Here is an 18,421-nt window from a genome sequence, read left to right as displayed (position 1 = left end):
GGACCTTCCATAACAGATAGGGAAACTGAGGCCTGTAGTGGACAAAGGACTCAGCCAATGGAATGACTTGATTTTGAACATGGTGGGTTTTGCTGACCAACTTGTGGGTCATGTCTGAAGATGGTGGCTTGGCTGTAGACAGCACAAAAACTTAAGGCACAAAATCTGAAGACCATGCTCTCATCCCTCCAGGAACTATGTGACCGTGAGCAGTGTCTTAACCCGCTCTGAGCCTCATGTGATGGATAACTGCATATAGCTAATTTATTGAGCAAGTGTGGTATATTTAGGCAAAGTTTTCCACGACGCATTGACTCTCACAACAAATCAAGAGGTAGGAACCATGCTTGTGTTCCTCAGGCTTTGCAGTTGTAGGAGACAGGGAGATGTGAAGAAATTGGTTGCCCATGAGCAGCAGAGTCGGGCTTGCCTTGTACTCCCTAAACTGTATTGCCTCTGCAATTCAAAAGGATTCTGGGAATATTCCAGGCGGGTGCTCTCTTGACTGTCCTGACTGTGCTTTTAAGCTCTCGACACAGGAACTGGGGTGTCAATTTCTGTTCACAACTGTGCTCAACCCAGGTGCTTAACAGTGACCTTGGCAGTGACCTGCATGGCAGGATGCTGCGCTGTGTTCACCTGTTCGTTTACCTACCCCTCTTCCTGAGTACCTTACCCCTATGTCTCCTTCTTCTCCCCTGACTCTTCCTTTGCCTCCCTCCTCCTCCTTAACCCTCCACTCTTCTTAGGGGTTTACAAAAGACTCTGGGGTTAGAGGATGTCTCAGCAGATAAGACTGGGTGCTGCATAATCACAGATCGGAGTTCGGTTCCCAGAACCCAGTAACAATCTGGGCATCCCTTGCATGCCCATAACTGTAGTTTGGAGTATGCGGTGGAGACTGGAGAGTTGATAGGGCTTGTTGGCTTCAAGTCTAGTTGAGAATATGGGGGGCCTCGGGTTCAGAGAGAGGCCTTGCCTCAAAAGAATAGCTGAAGAGCGATAGAGGACACTTGATGCCCAATTCTGGCCTGCACGCATATGTGTGCACATGCTACTCCCCCCACCCCGCCCCCAATAAATAAATTAATTAAATTTATAAAAATTCTGTCATAAGGGCTAGGAATATAGCTCAGTGGTAAAAGCTGGCTTATCATGTACAATTATTTATGTTTAACCCCTAGCTCTACAAACACAGAACAAACAGTACTATAAAACAAACTACCGCCAAAGCTATAAGCCTCATAGCAAAAAAAAACCAAAACGCACGAAGTACCTAACAACACCCACAGTCCCACCACTGTGAAGCAACTCTGCTAAGATTTAGGGAGGGCGCTTCCTTCTAGAGTATGTATTTCCTAATAGTTAAGACCACACAACACACTCAAGTTTATAACCACCTTCTTCCACTTAACATGGTACAGTAAGCATTTCCCCAATACAAATAAGAATACAAATAAGAATAATTTTAATAACGTCTAATGTTCCATTATTTGAATAGACTTTAATTGGTCTCCTTTTGTTGACTAATTAAATCATACCTAGTTCCCTCTGTTATGGGCAGATATTAAGATTACCGTCCTAGTAAACAAAATCCTTTGTTATATATCAGATTATCTCCATTGAGGAAGATTCTTAGAACCAAATTCCTTGCAATTGTGTGGTGGTTAACTTCTGGTTGTTAATTTTAGGGTCGCTAATATATGTGAACAGAGTTTCCCAGAAGCAATAAGCACACACACCCCACCCCCACCCCAGACTGGCCCCACCCCAGCCTGACTTCTCAGAACAGAAAACTCAAGGATACAAGGGTGATTGGCTCAGTTTCGCCAAAACACCAAATAGAAAAATAAGGTGGGATACAGAGACAAAAAGACACTTGAGAGATGTATCTGTTAGGTCCAAAGGAGACTCCAATTCCCTAGACTCCAAAAGGCAGCCCAAATATCCAGTAATGGGCTCAACCTGGACTACAGGAGGATTTCTGGTGGTCAGATAAGAGCCAGCATCCCTGAGGAACTTGTGAGGCTGATTCTCCTCTGACAGAGTCATTTCCCTTACCTTGGGCAGAAGGGTCATATGGTTTCCTGTGGTGCCTCTTAGCATATCAAAGCCCATGCTGGCCTCCAGGCTCCTTCAGTATCACATGTATCTGTTACACATTTCAAAGTCCATACTACTAGCCTCCTAGCCCTTCTCATTTCCTCCCCTACCCTAAACTCCCTCCAGTTCATGGGCTTCCCCCCTCTCCAGTTCATGGGCTTCCCCCCTCTCCAGTTCATGGGCTTCCCCCCTCCCCAGTTCTTGGGCTTCCCTCCCCCCAGCTACCCATTCTCCTTAGAACCCTGCTATTCTTTGTATGTTCTCTCTCTCTCCTCATGCTCCTCTCCTTATGTCGTTTCTATTCTCTATCCCCTGGCCCTGGCCAGATTCAGTCTGCTGGCCATATTCAGTCTCCTTCTTTCTCTATCTGCTCTGACTCTTCCAGATGCCTCTAGCTTCTCTCTCTCTCTCTCTCTCTCTCTCTCTCTCTCTCTCTCTCTCTCTCTCTCTCTCTCTCTCTCTCTCTCTCTCTCTCTCTCTCTCTCTCATATCTACAATAAAAACCTTCCCCTTCACCATACCATGCAGCAGTCATGTCAACAGTTTATACGGTATCAACATGTAACGTACAGACTGACGATTCAGAGTCAAACTAACTGGCAAGAGGCATTAAAAAGTCAACCTGAGTATCAGAGACTATGAAGAAGCTACTGATTTGTTAGATGGATGTTGATATCGTGATTATCATAAAAAACCAAAACAAACAAACAACTCCAAGGTCCCAAATCCATCTACTGGCGATGTACCGCCAACTATTTACAAGTTAACTGGCGTGATGCTTAGGGTTTTCCAACAATATTCCAGGCTTCTCCATCCTTCCACAAGGTTGTAGGAGGGAGAAGAGCTGAGACAGATCGGCTCAAGTTGGTGATTATGGGAGGCAGCTATGTCATTCCGAGCCCCTTGGTGCAGTTTCTAGATTTTCAATAAGAACAGTTTCAGCAAAGAGCAGGCTCTGCCTGTGCCTGGTGTGACATCCCAGGGAGCAGCGTGGACCTTGCACAGACTGTGGCAAAAGGAGCCGAGGGGCAGGGGACCATCTTAGGGAATCACGATGCTTGTTGAGCTGGGGCGTCTTGGGCAGCTGGTGGCTCTCAGTGCTAGCCACCTTGAGGACAGACCTCTGGGGAGTGCTGGCCCAAGTCTCACTCACTAGGATATCAGTAGGCTCTGGCCCTATGGGCTTTGAGCCACCTGGCTGTGTCTAACGTACACTGGGGTTTGAACTCAGAATCCTCACTCTTCTTCTTCCTTTGTGAACAACAACGGGGAGACTGGAGCCCTCACAACAGGGCATCTCTGGAAGTGGTCCTTGGCTTCCTGCCTCTCTGTCAGGCTCAGGGTCTTTTTTTACATCATGCTCTTGGATATGAAGATGTAGGCGGGTAACATTACACAGGAGGAGCCGTGGACAGAGGGCTCAGGGTGACCCCTGCCCTGCCTCTCAGATGCAACAACTGGCAGGTCCCCCATCTCGTCACAACCCATTGCTCTCACCTAGAATGGAGATCACTCATCCTACAGGAGTCAAGGGCAACTCTAACCACAATGAAGGGAAGCTGCTTGGGAACCAGCCCGCCACTGGAAGACGCTCTTGGGCAAGGGCCGTTCGGGATTCTCAGAGGGCTCTCCTGACTTCTGAGCTCCTTAGCGCAGGCCACTGGAGTGTTGCGGCTGAGGGGTCACATGGCTAAACCTTGAATCATGGCTTTCAGAGTGTCACTCTAGGGACTGGCACACTGAGGTGGTCATCTGTAGGAGGTTGTCCTTGAGAACCACCTTCACCCTGAAGAGCAGTTCACTCTCTCATTCACACAGGCCTGATTTCTGAGTTGCCTGCTTCTCTAAGACAAGGGACCACCCCTAAGCTGGCGACCGCACGTGTGTGCATAGATGGTCTGAACATCTTCTCAACTGGCTCTCCAACTGTCCTGTGCAGACCAGAAGCCAGTCTGAAGGTTAGGAGTAGCAGCCCGCAGCCTCAGACCCTCAGCTGGGAGGCCCTGGCAGGTCCACACACCGTTCATGCTCCATGTCTCCACAGACCCTGCTGAGCCCTATACTCAGTGTTTATTCTCTAGGACATTGTTAATCTTGATGTAATTACAATAGCAATTGGAGACCTAAGAAAGGTCTCTCTATATTTATTTTTTTGCTTTTCCCTACACAAACTGTAGTCTCTTGGGGCTTCTCAGGCCAAAGACCCTCAATACCATCTCTACAAACCAAGATGAGAGCCGACTCTGAGATTAGGATGGCCTTCTCCACACTGAAAGATGTGCCAGCTACCAAACTCCCAGGACACTTACCAGAGTGACCTGCCTCTCGAGAATCACTGTAGGTGTGGGGAGTGGAGGCCCACTGGGGGGTGTGCGGCCAGACCCCTCCTCTTCAGCTTCCTCTGTGGCAGCCACCAAGTCTTCTCCATCAGCAGGTGCCTGCAAAGGAGATCAACAAGAGGGGTCATTGTGACAGGATTGGGGGTGTCATTTCTGTGATGGCAGTCCAATGTCAAAACATTTACTTACCTACCAGCATCCTCACACCCAGCTCTGCTGGAAACCCCTCCCATCTCTGGAACACTGATCTCTAGGAAAGTTCTTAGTCGAGCTAGGAGGTAGCCGATTGGGACAAACACCAACACCTGGCTCCTTCTGTCATTGTCTATCTTCCCTACTCAGTTGTAGTTTTCCCAAGGTCTCACAACAGAAATCAAGCTGTGTGTGCCTCTGCAGAGGGCCTTAATGGGTCCTGGCTCAGAACGCTGACCTTTCTGTCCCCCACGAGTCAGAAAGGATGCTAGCTGGGACTTACAGAAGTAAACGCTTGCTCAGGGGCCACTGTGGGTGTGAGAGTGGCTTGGATGTCTGTTGGACTCCTGCTGGCTTGCTTGAGGACCACTGTGGGTGTGAGAACATTCTGGATGTCTGTAGGGGCCTCGCTGGCTTGCTCAAGGACCACTGTAGGTGTGAGAACATTCTGGATGTCTGTAGGGGCCTCACTGGCTTGCTCAAGGACCACTGTGGGTGTGAAGGCATCCAGGCTGTCGGTGGCAGTCCCGCTGGCTTCCTCTTCCTCAAAAGCACTGAGGGGCACTTTGGACACAGCTGGGGTTAGCCATTCTTCACCGTTTGGACCCTGGAATAGAACTGCCATGAGACTGTGCCCTGTGATCCCCACCCTTTCTTCAAGCGGCTGTGCACATGCTACAGAAAGGAAACCACTGGGACCATCAGCTCTCAGCAGCTCCTTTGAATTCTGCCCTGTACGCATCAAGGCAGGACTGTAACTGAGTGTCCAGGCCTCAGGGGCTCACTGCGGCTCAGGGGCAGAAGACACCTTCCTGGGCATCATGAGCCCACCTCTGGAATCCATCTAGCTGCCCATCTCTGCCCAGTACTCAGTGCATATCTGGGCTTAGTTTGCATAATCCCAGTCATGGGTAGCTCATCACCTCTGCAGGCAGCCCTCCTATTTCCATACCATTCTGCTAGCCGACCTCCGGCTTCAACTATGCTGAGACTTGCTAGAACTGGAGTCTGGTCCCTGCTTTTCTCCTGCTGTGACACATACTTTGTCTTTAAGAAGAAAAGGGAACAAGGGAGGAAAGGGAAGGAAAAGGAGACACTTGGTTCTTTGAACTCGTCTGTGTGACAGTCAGGTGGCCTGGAGAATTCTGTCACTAGCCTGTGTGGACACAAGGGCAGACCACAAGGCTGCCTGCACAGTATCTTACAGACAGACAGACAGACAGAGAGCATGTAAAGGAGCTTGGAGGTGGGTTGTTGACCTTGGTGGACCCTGCTGCCTTCATGCATTCACTCAGCAAATCTCAGCACCTGCCCCTTGATCGAAGCAGATCCGCTAAGTCCCGTCCCCACTAGGCTCATGATCTGCTAGGGAGCCAGGCATGCGCTAGGGATGCAGCTTTTTACCAATACAACTAGGACAAGGTCTCCCAAGGACAAGGCCCGGGAGCCTTCAGAGCCCATGCCAGCGCCTTCCTGGGGAAGCAGCGGTACTGGGCTGACTCTGACAAGCAAGAAGGAGAAGGAAGAGGAGAGGGAAGGCTCTCTGCAGAGAGGAGGAGTGTGGGAAGACCGCAGGGCAAGAGGAAACTCAGAGAAACTTGAGGTAGGAAGCTGCAGCTTGGGTCAGGAACACAGTGGCCACAGGTGCAGCCAAGAAGGCCAATGACTGGACCCTGCTCGGCTTCTCAAGGGAGCTGGGTCAGTAGGTCAAGGTCAGCGAAGCATCCCAGAAGAGGGGGAACAGCCACCCGAGAGAGGCCACAGAGAGGTGTGAGCCGTGCTGGCTGGGGAAGGAGGCTGCTCAGGGCCTACGCTGCCGAGTTACAGATTTAGGTAGAAAAGCAACAGGACCCCATTCCCATGGGATGTGGGACAGAAGGAAGAAGGAAGATAATTCTGCATGAGGCAGCTAGGATGGGACTGTCCCACGCACATGAAGTGGGAACCCAGGAGTGGCCATGAGGAGGCAGGTTTGAATCTGATGGGTAAAGTACCTTTATGGGATACACAGGGACAGGCCAGTCAATGTCCAGCTGGGTGTATGTGTCCAGCCTTCTCTACACTGCAGGAAGCTCGACCTTGCCCTCTACCCTGTCAGGCCTGCCTGGTGCACCCTGCCTTCCTTCCCCTGACAGCCCACAACAACACCAGCACCTCTTCCCTCACACGCAGGTCACACCCACTGCCCCTGGCCCCTGGCCTCTGCTGGTGGGAGACTCTGCACACAGCCCTGAGACTCCTCCCTACTCCTCTGACCACACAGGTCATCCCCATCTCCCTCCGGTCCCTGCTGGACCACACAGTCTGAGCCATATACGTAGAAGTCCTGGCAGGCACTCCCAGCTCTGAACTAGCACTGCTCAGAGGTGCTCCCCACACCCCAGCCAGGACATCTGGGTTTGCCGAGCATAAGGCTGGGAAGCCTGTTCTAACTCTTCATACTCCTTACCAGAGTGGCCTCTTCTCTTGGCTTCTGGGTAAGCATGGATAGGGTTGGCCCTGCAGTAGGCATGGTGCCAGCCTCTGCATCCCCAGCAGTGCCGGTGGGCACCTCGCCATCTCCTGAGGCTGCTGTTGCTAGATTTTCTTCATTCTCTGGATCCTGAATGGAAAGACATCCCAAAGGTCCAGGTTAGTGGACCACCATTTTGATCCATGTCTGTGGCTTTAGGGGACAGACAGCCAAGGCCCCTCTTGTACCTGTGTCCTGTGCCTCCCTCTCCTTCAAAGCGCTGCCTCATCTAAACCTGCCCTTCGTCTCTGCCCCCACTGCTCTACAGCTGCCAATCACCTGATTGTTTCCTGCCTCCTGCTCCCCTAGCCCAGTACCTCCCACATTTAAAATCGCCCTCGCCAGCGTCACTCAGAATCATGCTTACAAAATCAAAGGATGCTTTTTAGCCCCTCACTCACGGGAACTTTGGAAAAGATCTGACATGCTCATGGCCACCCCTGCTCATCTGGACCTGGATTTGCCTGCTAGCCCCATCCATGTGCCCAGGCCTGCTTCCTTCATCCTTTCTCCACTTAGCAGCCAGGGTGATCATTCTAGAATTCTAGTCCCCCTAAGATCTGTTGGTCCTCTCCTGTGCTTCAGTGGCTGCCACTTCACTAGATGCTGTCAAGCTACCCAGCAGAAGCCTCCATGCTCTGGGTCTCTCCATCTTCTCATCTTCAGCCTACAGCTGACACCAGGGGCCACTGCTGACCCCACAGACACCCTGTACTTCTTCAGTTCCTGTGTGGTTGCTGGACCTTTGCTCCTCTGGCTCCCACCTGTAACACCTATCTGTCCCATCTGCTTGGCTAATTTTCTCAAACTCCCAGACTCACCTTCTGCCCCTCTGACCTGCAAGATCACTCCCAGAGTGCTTTGGGAGTCTTCTGTCCCTTAACTACTGTGTCTTGGGAACTCAGCCTATTCCAGTGACCTTCAACCCTGGCAAGTGGGATCAGTGCCTGGGTGGCTTAGCTCTCTACAAACCTCTCTCAATGAGTGAACACCCCTTCAGCCATTTGCTCATGCCCACCTGGACTCGCCCCATGGTGCTGCCGCTCTGCATTTGCAGACAGGAAGCTAGTATCCACTTCTACCTAGGAGAACCTCTAGCAGAAGAAGTGAAATGTGTGCACAAGCTACTCACTGGAGTGCCCACTTCCCTGGAGTTCTGGGTAGACATGGCTAGGGTGGGGCTCCCAGTAGGCACACTGCCAATCTCTGCTTCCAGGGTAGCAGTGACAGGCACCTTGGCCTCCTCAGTTGCTGTTGCTGATAACACCTAGAAACAAGGACATAGTGAGAGACCCTGCCACTGGTCCCTTAGCTCTGATCAACAAGCCTATGGCTGGAGAGAACTGAGCTTCTGGGTCACTACATGCACCCTGGCATCTGACATTTCTGCAGTTTCTTGACCTTAGGCACCTCCATATTTGTGACGTCACCCCAGTCTCAGACCAGTCCCAGACTTGCAAAAGCCAGGAGACAGGGAACATCTCTGAGGCATCGAAGTCTCACATTTCATGCTAACATTTGTTAGTATGACCATAGGCCACTGCCTCCTGAGTCAGCTGGCTCCAGCTCTGGACATTCTGTCTAGACACAGATCTCCTGTGGCCATTCCTGTGCACCCATCTGGACATAAGGATGATGGCATTGTTCTCCAGGAGGCTTCAGCCAGATGCAGGCAGCACTCTGTCCTCCTCAGCCCACTCCAGCCTAACATGCCTTTCTCTCTTTCTTTGTAATTGAGTTTCCTTTGGGCAACGAAAAGATTTCTATAAAGTCCCACAACAAATGGGGAACTAGAGCAGCTGTGGCTGCAGGTGTCATAAAAAGAGACATATTTGCCAAAAATCACAATGCGCATCTTAACTCCAACACTCAGGAGGCACAGGCAGACAGATTTCTGTGAGTTTAAAGTTAGCCTGGTCTACATAGTGAGTTTCAGACCAGCCAGAGTTACATGGTGAGACCCTATTTCACGAAGTGGGGTGGGAGGGAATGTTTATTTTTGCTTTTCTAGGGTTTCATGTGTGTGTGTGTGTGTGTGTGTGTGTGTGTGTGTGTGTGTGTGTTGTGGTGAGTATGGATGCACATGTGCATTGGTGGATTCACACACACATGAGTCTATGGAGACCAGAGATCAATATTGGCTATCTTCTCCCATCGCTCTCCATCTTATTTTTTTGAGACAGGATCTCTCACTAAGTCTGGAGCTTGCCATTTCAGCTAGGCTGAATGACTACCAAGCTCCTAGGATCCTCTTCTCTGTCCCCCTGCCATCCACACTGGGGTTACAGACACTCATCACTGTACCTAGCTTTTACATGGGTGTGCTATGGATGCAAACTCAGGTCTTCACACTTGTGCACAAACTCCAGAGTTGAGAAGTTGTGACCCTACTAGATCAAGCATTTCTCAAACTGGCCTTGTAGATATGAAAGACAACTGCTAAGAATAGTGTGGACACACCCACAGTTAGCAATGTTCTGTACTGAGGGGACTGTGCTCTTCATAAAGATCCAGTGCAAGATGGTCACCACCGTGAAGACCCAGTATTCATCATCAAGCATGGGTGAAGACAAGCTGGGGTTGATTCTTCTCCACCTATGCTGGTGTGCCCCTGAAGCTTGGCCACTGTGCTTCCTCTGTACCATGGGGCCATCAGTCCTGATGACATTCAACTAAAACCCCTTGGTGCTCCAGTCATCATCAAATTGAAGTAAGCAAATGAGTCCCCTATTAGGCCATCATATCAAATTCGCCACTCACTCACCTGACCGTCAGTGACATTCAACAAGGCCCCATCCCCTGAACCACTGGCATCCCCATCCACAGCATGGACCTCCAGTGTGTCATTCAGAATCTCGCCAGACCCTACAGGAAGCAAAAATTGTGATATCAACAACTATGTTTTACAGTCTTGGAAGAGAATGAGGTCATTCTTTACCTAGTAACTTGGGAAGGTGTCCATGATCCCATAATACAGGATCAAGGGGGAAGAGCCAGCCTAGAGAACAGGGCAAGGCCCTAGGGCCTGGTGGCATCATGGTCTCTGGCACCTCCTGCTGCCTGGAATCCAGCTTTGCCATTTCCCAGAATATGACTCAGGGAAAATGCTTAACCTGTGCCTCAAGTTCCTTCATCTACAAGTGGAGATGGTGATTCCTACCTCACTGAGTAGAAATTATTCTGAGGATTATGCATCATTTGGCTTAGCTGATAGGAGGAAAGTGTTGGGGACAGTGCCTGGCACATAGCAAGCCACTCACAAATATTCATGTCATTGGAGTTCTGTAGTCAATGAACATAAAAAAGGACTACATAAGAGTACACATATTTTTCCGTCATTACATGTGACTATTCTATTACACATTCATGTTATGCAGTAGTTATTACCTAGCACACATATTATTATGTGTACACATCTGTATGTTTATGTATATACACAGCTAAATCATGGTGCTGGACATTGGCTCTTCCAGCTCATAGGAGTGCAAAGAGAAGGGGAGATTATTGTTTTTGTTGTCATCGTGGTTTCTACAATTCTGTATTGATTGAACTGTTACCACATGCACACCGTGGGGAGGGCGTCAAAGACAAATAGAATCCTAGAGCAGAGAGTCACTAAAATGAACGCATGCCCTTTACCCTGCTAGCCAAGCTCTCTCTTCTCTAGGAACCGTTCCACCAACCTCCTGCCAGACCAGAATTCCGCATTCTCGCCTTCCTCCATAACACCCCAAGGCAGGTATTTCGCTCTAATCACAACTTTAAAATATTAATAGTATTATTAATTATTAGTACTATTATTAGCGGTGTTGAAGACTGAGCCCTAGGATCTCATGCAAGCTAAGAAGTACTGTCCTCACTGAGCTGTATCTTTGGCTCTCTTAAGCAAGCTCCGTAAGTACTCTATCACTAAGATGTATCTCCAGCCCTTTTTTACATCTCTATTTTAAGAAAGGGTTCCACTAAGCTCTCCAGGCTGGCCTTGAACTTGTTCTGTAGCCTAAGCAGGTGTTGGATTTATATATTCCTGTTGCAGTCTCCTAATTGGCTGGGATTACAGGCTTGTGCGGCCAGGCCTCTCGTAATTATCCCCCTTCTGCAGAGGAGTAAAGTCATAGCGAGAGTAGTGGTTAGGAGGGGCGTGTAAGCCGGGCAGGCTTGTCTCTAGGCCAGAGATTTTCCATACATGCAGCAGTCACCTTTGCTCTACCATCTCCTGCAGCTCCTACGTGGCCTCAGATTTGATGCACAGAGTAGTCTGACATTGGCCGTTGCCTGAGTCCTCCCTGCTCTCACCACCAGGGGGTGCTGTGCAAGCAGCTACTGGCCCCCAGTGTCACCCTGGATGGGGCTAGGGCAGACTCTTTCAAAAAGCATGGCAAACACATGCCTCCAATACTGGAGAGTTTTTCCCATGCAGAATGGCGCTGGGGGTACAGGCTCCCTTCTTTCCATCGTCTGGGCTGTCTATTCATCAAGAAAGGGAATACTTGAGCCAGTACTGAGGTTTCCCTTTGGTCCTCTGTCCGATAGAGGAGTAAAGCTGTTCCTGGGTACAGGTGAGAGGCTCAGGTGGGAGTCTCGGCCTCCACACAGACCTTGCCTTTTTAGGCTGGAAGAGCCACCCTATCCATTGCCCTACTCAGAGGCCCCAATCCACCCAACAGTATCCACAATCGATAATACTTCTATGTTGCCAGGAACCTAGAAACCACAAGCATCCCACCTTCTCATTCACCAGGAGGCAAGGACGGCTACTGTCCCCAAGGAGGGTTAAGAAGGATTGCAATCTCAGCCAGGCCCACAGCAAATAGATGGCCAAGTAGGGCTTCCTTCAAAGCTGTGTTAAGCTCCTCCTACCCGCCCCCTCCGGGCTTCCCACTGCCACATCCTCAAGACTCCTTAGTTCCATTGTAACCTTATTAAATTATTTATAATTTTCCCATCTAGTATTCTTTGTCTTACCCACAGACTTCCCAAGTTCAGTTGTTAAAATAACGCTCATTAGCTATTACTGTAGATGACGCTTGAGACGCAGAAGTTTAACAGAATCAAAACCACCTGCAGTCCTACCACACATTGTATGTTGGACCAAATGGGTAATGCATCCCACACACATGCGAATAACACAGATTCAAAGTGGCAGCCGTAGCAGTTTTGAAATCTGCTCTTATGGAGAAGACTCCATTAGCATGCCCATAACTCTTTAGAGCATCCCCGTCACGTGGATGAAGGACATCGAGTTTGCTCAACCAGTCCCTGCTACTGGTGCTTTGGATGAAGAGTGCTGCTGGAAATGACCTTGCCCCCACATCTCAGAACTCTGACCTTGGCTGCAGCTAGAGTCACAAACGACCACCCTCTGGGAAATGGTGTCCTCGGGCCTTGGATGCATGTCACTCTGCTGCTTGGGGAAGCCACAGATATTCGCTGGCCTTTTGCTTGTGCACCTTGGTCTGACAGCAGAAGCAGAGGAGCAGCAGGTGAGGCCTGAGGCCCGCTCTCCTCTTTAGGTTCCCATTGACCTGCTGGGTGACGATGCCAATCTCTGGCCATCAGTTAGCTGCCCAGATCCTCTGAGACCCAGAGGGCTTGTCGCAGAAATCAAAACAAGTGAAGACTATGAGCTTGTGGACGTGTTGCCTGCCCACTTTTCAAGGGTTGACTTTTCCCACCTGTAATATTGCAGCTAACCATATTGATTAGAAGGTATGCTGGTGGGACTGGAGAAGTATGCACACACTTGGCACACAGTAGGTACTCAATTAGCAGCAATGATTCTTATAAACTTTCCTGTAGGGGGGGCAGAGTTGGAGTCCGAAAATTAAAGGCTCAGACGTTGGAGTGCCAACTATGCCACTCTCAGGCTGCGTGGTCTTGGCTAGGTTACCTAATTTCTCTGTGACTCAGTTTCCCCGTCCTGTCTTTAAGGAAGGTGACTGTCATTCTTCCCTTGAAGGGTAAAGGGATGGAAGGTAAGTTCTGTATGCTGCATGCATGGTGATCACTCCGTGGCAGACCACCACTCTGACGTGTGTGTCAGAACTTGCCTTGCTCAGGGCTGCTATGCCCAGTGATGCTCAAGTTGGTTTCTGAGGTTCCTTCTGGCACAGGTTCACCAGAAAGCTCCATGTCCTCAGCAGGAGAGGATGAAGTAGGAGGCATGCTTATGGGATCAACGTGTGCTTCTTTAGGCTGAAGAGAGAAAAATGGAATTTACTTTTAAAAGAATCCTTTAAGTAAGAACGGATTTTCTTAACAGTGAAGCAGGAAAAAAAAAATCATGGGAAGTAATTTATCCACAGAATCCCGAATAATCCTGAATGCCTACACTGGCTGTGTCTCTGGGCAGCATCACACCTCCCAGACCTGAAAGAGGTACGGGCTGGGTGTAATTCCATCCCACTTACTGTTCGGGGAGACATTGTTGATCTCAGACTAAGGTGTGTAAGCTCAGAGACCACACTTCTGGGATGCCTGTGTCCCAGGCTAGCACAGAGCAGATGCTGGATCCAGGAATGTGTGAGTGGTTCTGTCAGTGAGTCAGGCTACACCAGGAACCCTGTAAATCCAGCCCCAGAGCAGCACGGTGGGCAAGGCACTGACAGTGACGGATGTCGGCTTCCTTCCAAGGAAGCTCCTGCATCTATACAGCTTCTCCAAAGCCAGGTGAGGTCTTCACCAGTCTTACCAACGAGGAGGAAACAAAACCCAACAGCTGGAAACAAGGCAAGCTGGAAATCCAGACAGGAAACTCAGTGCTGGTCCTAAATGTCCTGACACCAACCCTGGATGCTGAGAACAGTTCGTGAGACCCAGGGTTGTCAGCATTCGGTCTCTTCACTTTCTAAGATCCAGGTTGTTGGGGAGGATGGAGGGTTGAGTGGAAAGATCTAGTATTGAACTTGACTGTGGAAAAGGAACACATCTCTGCTGTTTTAAGACACTGAGGTGTTGGGGCTCATTTGTTACTCCGTGTGCATCCTAACAAGAACCAGCTCTTCTCCTAACGTTAGATTCTACTGTGCAGATAGTGAACCTTTGGTCCATCATAACAGGGAGGAGGACTTTTAAGAGCCCTGTGACTTCAGAGTTCATGGGTTAGTCCTTTCTGTCAGACTTGGGTCGAATGCCTGCTTTGTATTTAGTTGACTGACCTATTTTGGACAAATCATACAGCCTCACTGAGCCTAAGCTTTCTCCTCTGCACGATGGGGACAATGAGAAATGTTCTACAGAGGAGAAGAGATGGCTCAGTGGTGAAGAGCACTGGCTGCTCTTCCAGAGGGCCCAGGTTCAATGCTCAACGCCCATTTGGTATCTCCCAACTGGCTGTTACTCCAGAGGAGCTGCTGCCCTCTTCTGGCCTCTGTGGGCACTACACACATATGATGCACATGCATACATGAAGGCAAGACACCCATACATATAAAATAAAAGTGAACAGATCTGAAAAAAGAAAAGGAAATGTTCTACAAATGCACAGGAATGCTTGTGTATTTTTAAGTAGTGACATAGCCCATATTACTAGAAAGCTGCCATTGAGACGAATGAAGTCAACAAACAATGACTCTGAGCACCAAGCCTGGGACACGGCCAGTGATTTATCGCGGTGTCATCTCCATGGCAAAGGTGTGAAGGAAGGCTGTAAGGACCAGGCCTGGAAGATTGGCAGAGGTCCAAAAAAACAGCATAGAGAGAGTGTTGGAGACATCAGGTCTCGGCTACCTGAGCTGGGCCGGACCATGGCTGAAGAAAACTTGCAGGCCAGAGCCTGTAGAAGAATCAGGATGGAGGAGGGATGGAAGGAGAGATGGGCTTGGATGCAGGGACAAGGACAGTGCTGAGGGTGGAGTGGCTGGAAGAATCTAGACTAGGGATGCTGAGGTCCAGCCCAGGAGGCCTGGGTGAGGCCTTGAAAAGCCCAAAGGGCAGGAGCTAGGCAGGGATGCTGAAAGAGTGGGAACCACCAAGGCAAAGCAGCAAACCCAGCTAGGACCCACCCGTCCTGGGACGGACACCTCTTCCCCTGGGAGGGGTCCAGGAGGAGGCTGTTTTCCATGGGTCCCTGATGGAGCTGGGAAAGCCCATGGAAGCCCAAATGTAGCCTCCAGGGGTGCCAATAGTTGGAAGCAGGGGTACTTTGTAAGACCTGTGGGCCTAGGGACGGATATTTGGAGCAGACGAGGCTGAGCAAACAAGAGGGCAAGCCTGAAGCAGGCTGAGCTGTTACCCCAAGAGATCTCAGTTGAGTCCTTGACTAGCCTTTCCACCAAAATCTAACAGCGAGTCTTATCCCGGCAGCCATAGCGCCTCGGCCCTGTGCTCTGGGGAAAGGTGAGACTCCAGGAGCTGACTATGGAGAAAGTGAGGTGTCTCACCTTGAGCACACACGGCCGTTGGCTTCAGAGGTAAAATGGACGAGGAGCCAAGTGTGGGCTGTGACAGTGTAGAAATATCTAGTAGAAAGACTTTAGTACATTTTCAGGGTATCATGGAGGTATTTTTGTTTTTGTATTGTTTTGTCTTTTTGCGGAACCTCACAGTCACTATGAGATCTACTCATTCCACAGATAGGTTCCTGTGGACCCACTGAGTGTCAGGTTGTTGGCTGAGCCCTGGGGCCGGAGAAAGGAATAAAGACCACATTGTGCCTACCCTCCCCAGAGCACAGGGGGCACTCACCAGACCCCAGTAGCTGATTTCATGGGACACAGGATAGTAGAAGCAAGGGCCATGCTAGGGAGGGGGTGTGGCGAGAGAGGAGGCCTCACTGGAGAGGATTTGGCCTGGATCCTGAGGGGGGTAGGAATTTGCCAGAAGGAAGGAAGGGTGGGGGTGGAGGGGGGTTCCAGGAAAACAGAACTGTACAGGGCTGTTGGGAGGAAGTCCCAGATGGTATGTCTGGGAAGCCGAGAGCCCTTAGGTGTGGCTGGAAGAAGGCCTGGCTGTGGCTGGGAATCACCCGCAGAGCGCTCTGCCAATGCGGATTCTTGTTATTCACTCCAGACATACTGAACATCCAGGAAAGCCACCCCGGAGGCTCCTTATTAAGGACCTCTGTCAGTCCCACACGGTTGGGCATAGGTGACCCACATGCAGAGCCATGTTAATTCCAACTCAGCCGGAGATAAGTTTTCCATAAATGCAAAGGTATGCGAGCAGCAGCCGGCTCGGCAGGAGAGGCAGTCACAGAACAGCCCAGGCGCTGCTGACCCTACATGGGAAGTGGGGAGAGGGAGGGCTGGCAGGCTGCCTCTGGTTCAGTTTGCCCGTTAGGGCCCGTGTTCTGGAGAATGACAAGCTGCAAAGGCTGGGCATGGGGAAGTGAGATTCTGACCAAGAAATAAGCCAGACAGAGAAAGAAAGGGACCAAAGGGAGATTCCCCGTGCTGGAGGGGTTGCTGCCAAAGGAGCCAAAACCCTTCAGGGTGGAGTGACCGAGCACTCCGGATCCATAGTGGATCTGGCTCTGCACCTTCAGGCCGGGTGGCCTCAACAACAACATGACGGTTCCACGCCCGCTCCTATAGCATAGACCCCAGAAGGCCTCTCGGAAAGGTCACTACAGGCAGAGCAGCAAACTCTCAAGAGTGAGCCGCTGTGTAGGTACAGAGACAACTGAAGAAAGACAGAAGAACCCTGAGGATGGCATCTGGCATGTGGGTGGTGAGGACCAGCAGCTTTGGGGCCATCAGGGCTGGGCCTAGGGCAATCCTCTTAGAGCAGAGGGCAGCCATAGGGGTTTGGAAAACAAGACACCAAGAAGCAGGTGTGGGGGGTGGGGTCCCAAAAGGAACAGGGAACTCATAGTGTCCTGCATTGAGTCTGGCCCTGAGATCCCCGGCCTCTTGGAATGTAACACAAGCCTTTGCCCACCACTGCTGTGTGCCAAGGGCACGTCTGGACCAGGCGGTTTGTGGACCTCCCATACCAACCCGTGGAGCAGGCATGTTCCATGCTAATGGGGGAAGCTGTTTTGGAAAGGAATGCCAAGGCTAAGACCTACTCTGGGTAGGACTTGGATGTATAGCAATTCGCCCAAGTCCCTAAGAACCTGAAAGAGGAAGGAATGGAGTCTCTGCCCCAGAGACTCCAAGTGCACCACACCACCAGCCACTTTTCTTCTGTCACTTCTCCAGGTCCCCAGAGATCGATGTCACACCCTCTCGGGGCTGATGTTGCCCCTCCCCCAACACACACATCAGCCCCTGTACCTGAGTGCTATTGTCATGGTGTGCTAGCTAGTCTTATGTCAACTTGACACACAAACTAGGAGGGAAACTCAACGGAGAAGCGGCCTCCATAAGATCCGGCTGTAGGGCATTTTCTTAATTAGTAGTTGGTGGAGAAGTGACCAGCTCATTGTGGGTGGTGCCATTCCTAGGCTACTGGTCCTAGCTTCAAGCCATGAGGGGCAAGCCAGAAAGCAGCACCCTTCCATGGCCTCTGCATCAGCTCGTGCCTCCAGGTTCCTGCCCTGTGTGAGATCCTGTCCTGACTTCCTTTGATGATGAACAATGAAGTGGAAGTGGAAGCCCAAAAAACCTTTTCCTCTCCAACTTGCTTTTGGTCATGGTGTTTCATTGCAGCAATAGAAACCCTAAGACACATGGGAAGAGGCCCAGGAGGCTTGATTCCTGGCTCTTCTACTGTCTGACCCTGGAGATCTGCTCGTCCCCCTGGGCACCCATTTCTACATCTGCATAGAGAATAATGCCGCCTTCCTTGTGGGGTGGTTGTAAGGAAGAAGCGACATCGCATCCACAGAAACATCAGCTCCCTCCTCTTCTGCCTCCCCCTCTATGCCTGCCCCAAGCTGCCTGTCTCCACTTTTCCCTCCTAAATTCTTGTCCCCTTCTCACGCTTGTGACCTTCTCACACTCTCAAACCCTTCTGTCCTTTTCTGGCCCTCTCTGGGGACTGCCATGGGTTGTTAGCACCTCTGTCTGGGTCAGCCTCCCTCTATATTATGGACCTGTGTACCACGAGGCAGCATCATGCTCAGAGCCCTGAGCATGTGGCCCACTGACCTGCACCCAGGATGTGCCCATGGGTGACTAGGCCTAATGGGCACCCAAGACTCCAACACTGCCCCAAGCAGAGCATGGACTCCTTGGTTTCTCCATCTCAGCCAAGGTCTTGAAGGCACACTTCCATAATCCTACCCAGACCATAAACCCACAGGTAGATGTCAGGAGACCTGTGCTCCAGCCTAGCTTGCCCAGCTTCCCTCTCTGGATCTATCTGCCCATCTGTAATATGGGCAGTTTTC

General features: G+C 50.6%; 1 protein-coding gene across 1 annotated transcript in view; it reads right to left on the bottom strand.

Moving 5' to 3' along the window:
• Col15a1 (collagen type XV alpha 1 chain) overlaps positions 1 to 18,421 on the bottom strand; it is a 108,645-nt gene that overhangs the window by 49,847 nt on the left and 40,377 nt on the right. The window contains exons 6-11 of the mRNA XM_059254319.1: positions 13,197 to 13,341; positions 9,911 to 10,011; positions 8,279 to 8,413; positions 7,084 to 7,236; positions 4,918 to 5,241; positions 4,413 to 4,541 (exon numbers count right to left, since the gene is read on the bottom strand). Coding sequence (XP_059110302.1) covers positions 4,413 to 4,541; positions 4,918 to 5,241; positions 7,084 to 7,236; positions 8,279 to 8,413; positions 9,911 to 10,011; positions 13,197 to 13,341 — 987 coding nt within the window. The remainder of the gene's footprint in view (positions 1 to 4,412; positions 4,542 to 4,917; positions 5,242 to 7,083; positions 7,237 to 8,278; positions 8,414 to 9,910; positions 10,012 to 13,196; positions 13,342 to 18,421) is intronic.

This window comes from Peromyscus eremicus, chromosome 2 (genome assembly GCF_949786415.1).
Source record: "Peromyscus eremicus chromosome 2, PerEre_H2_v1, whole genome shotgun sequence".
NCBI lineage: Eukaryota > Metazoa > Chordata > Mammalia > Rodentia > Cricetidae > Peromyscus > Peromyscus eremicus.
Note: the sequence above shows the minus strand (reverse complement) of the source record. Positions and strands in the feature narration are given on the sequence as shown.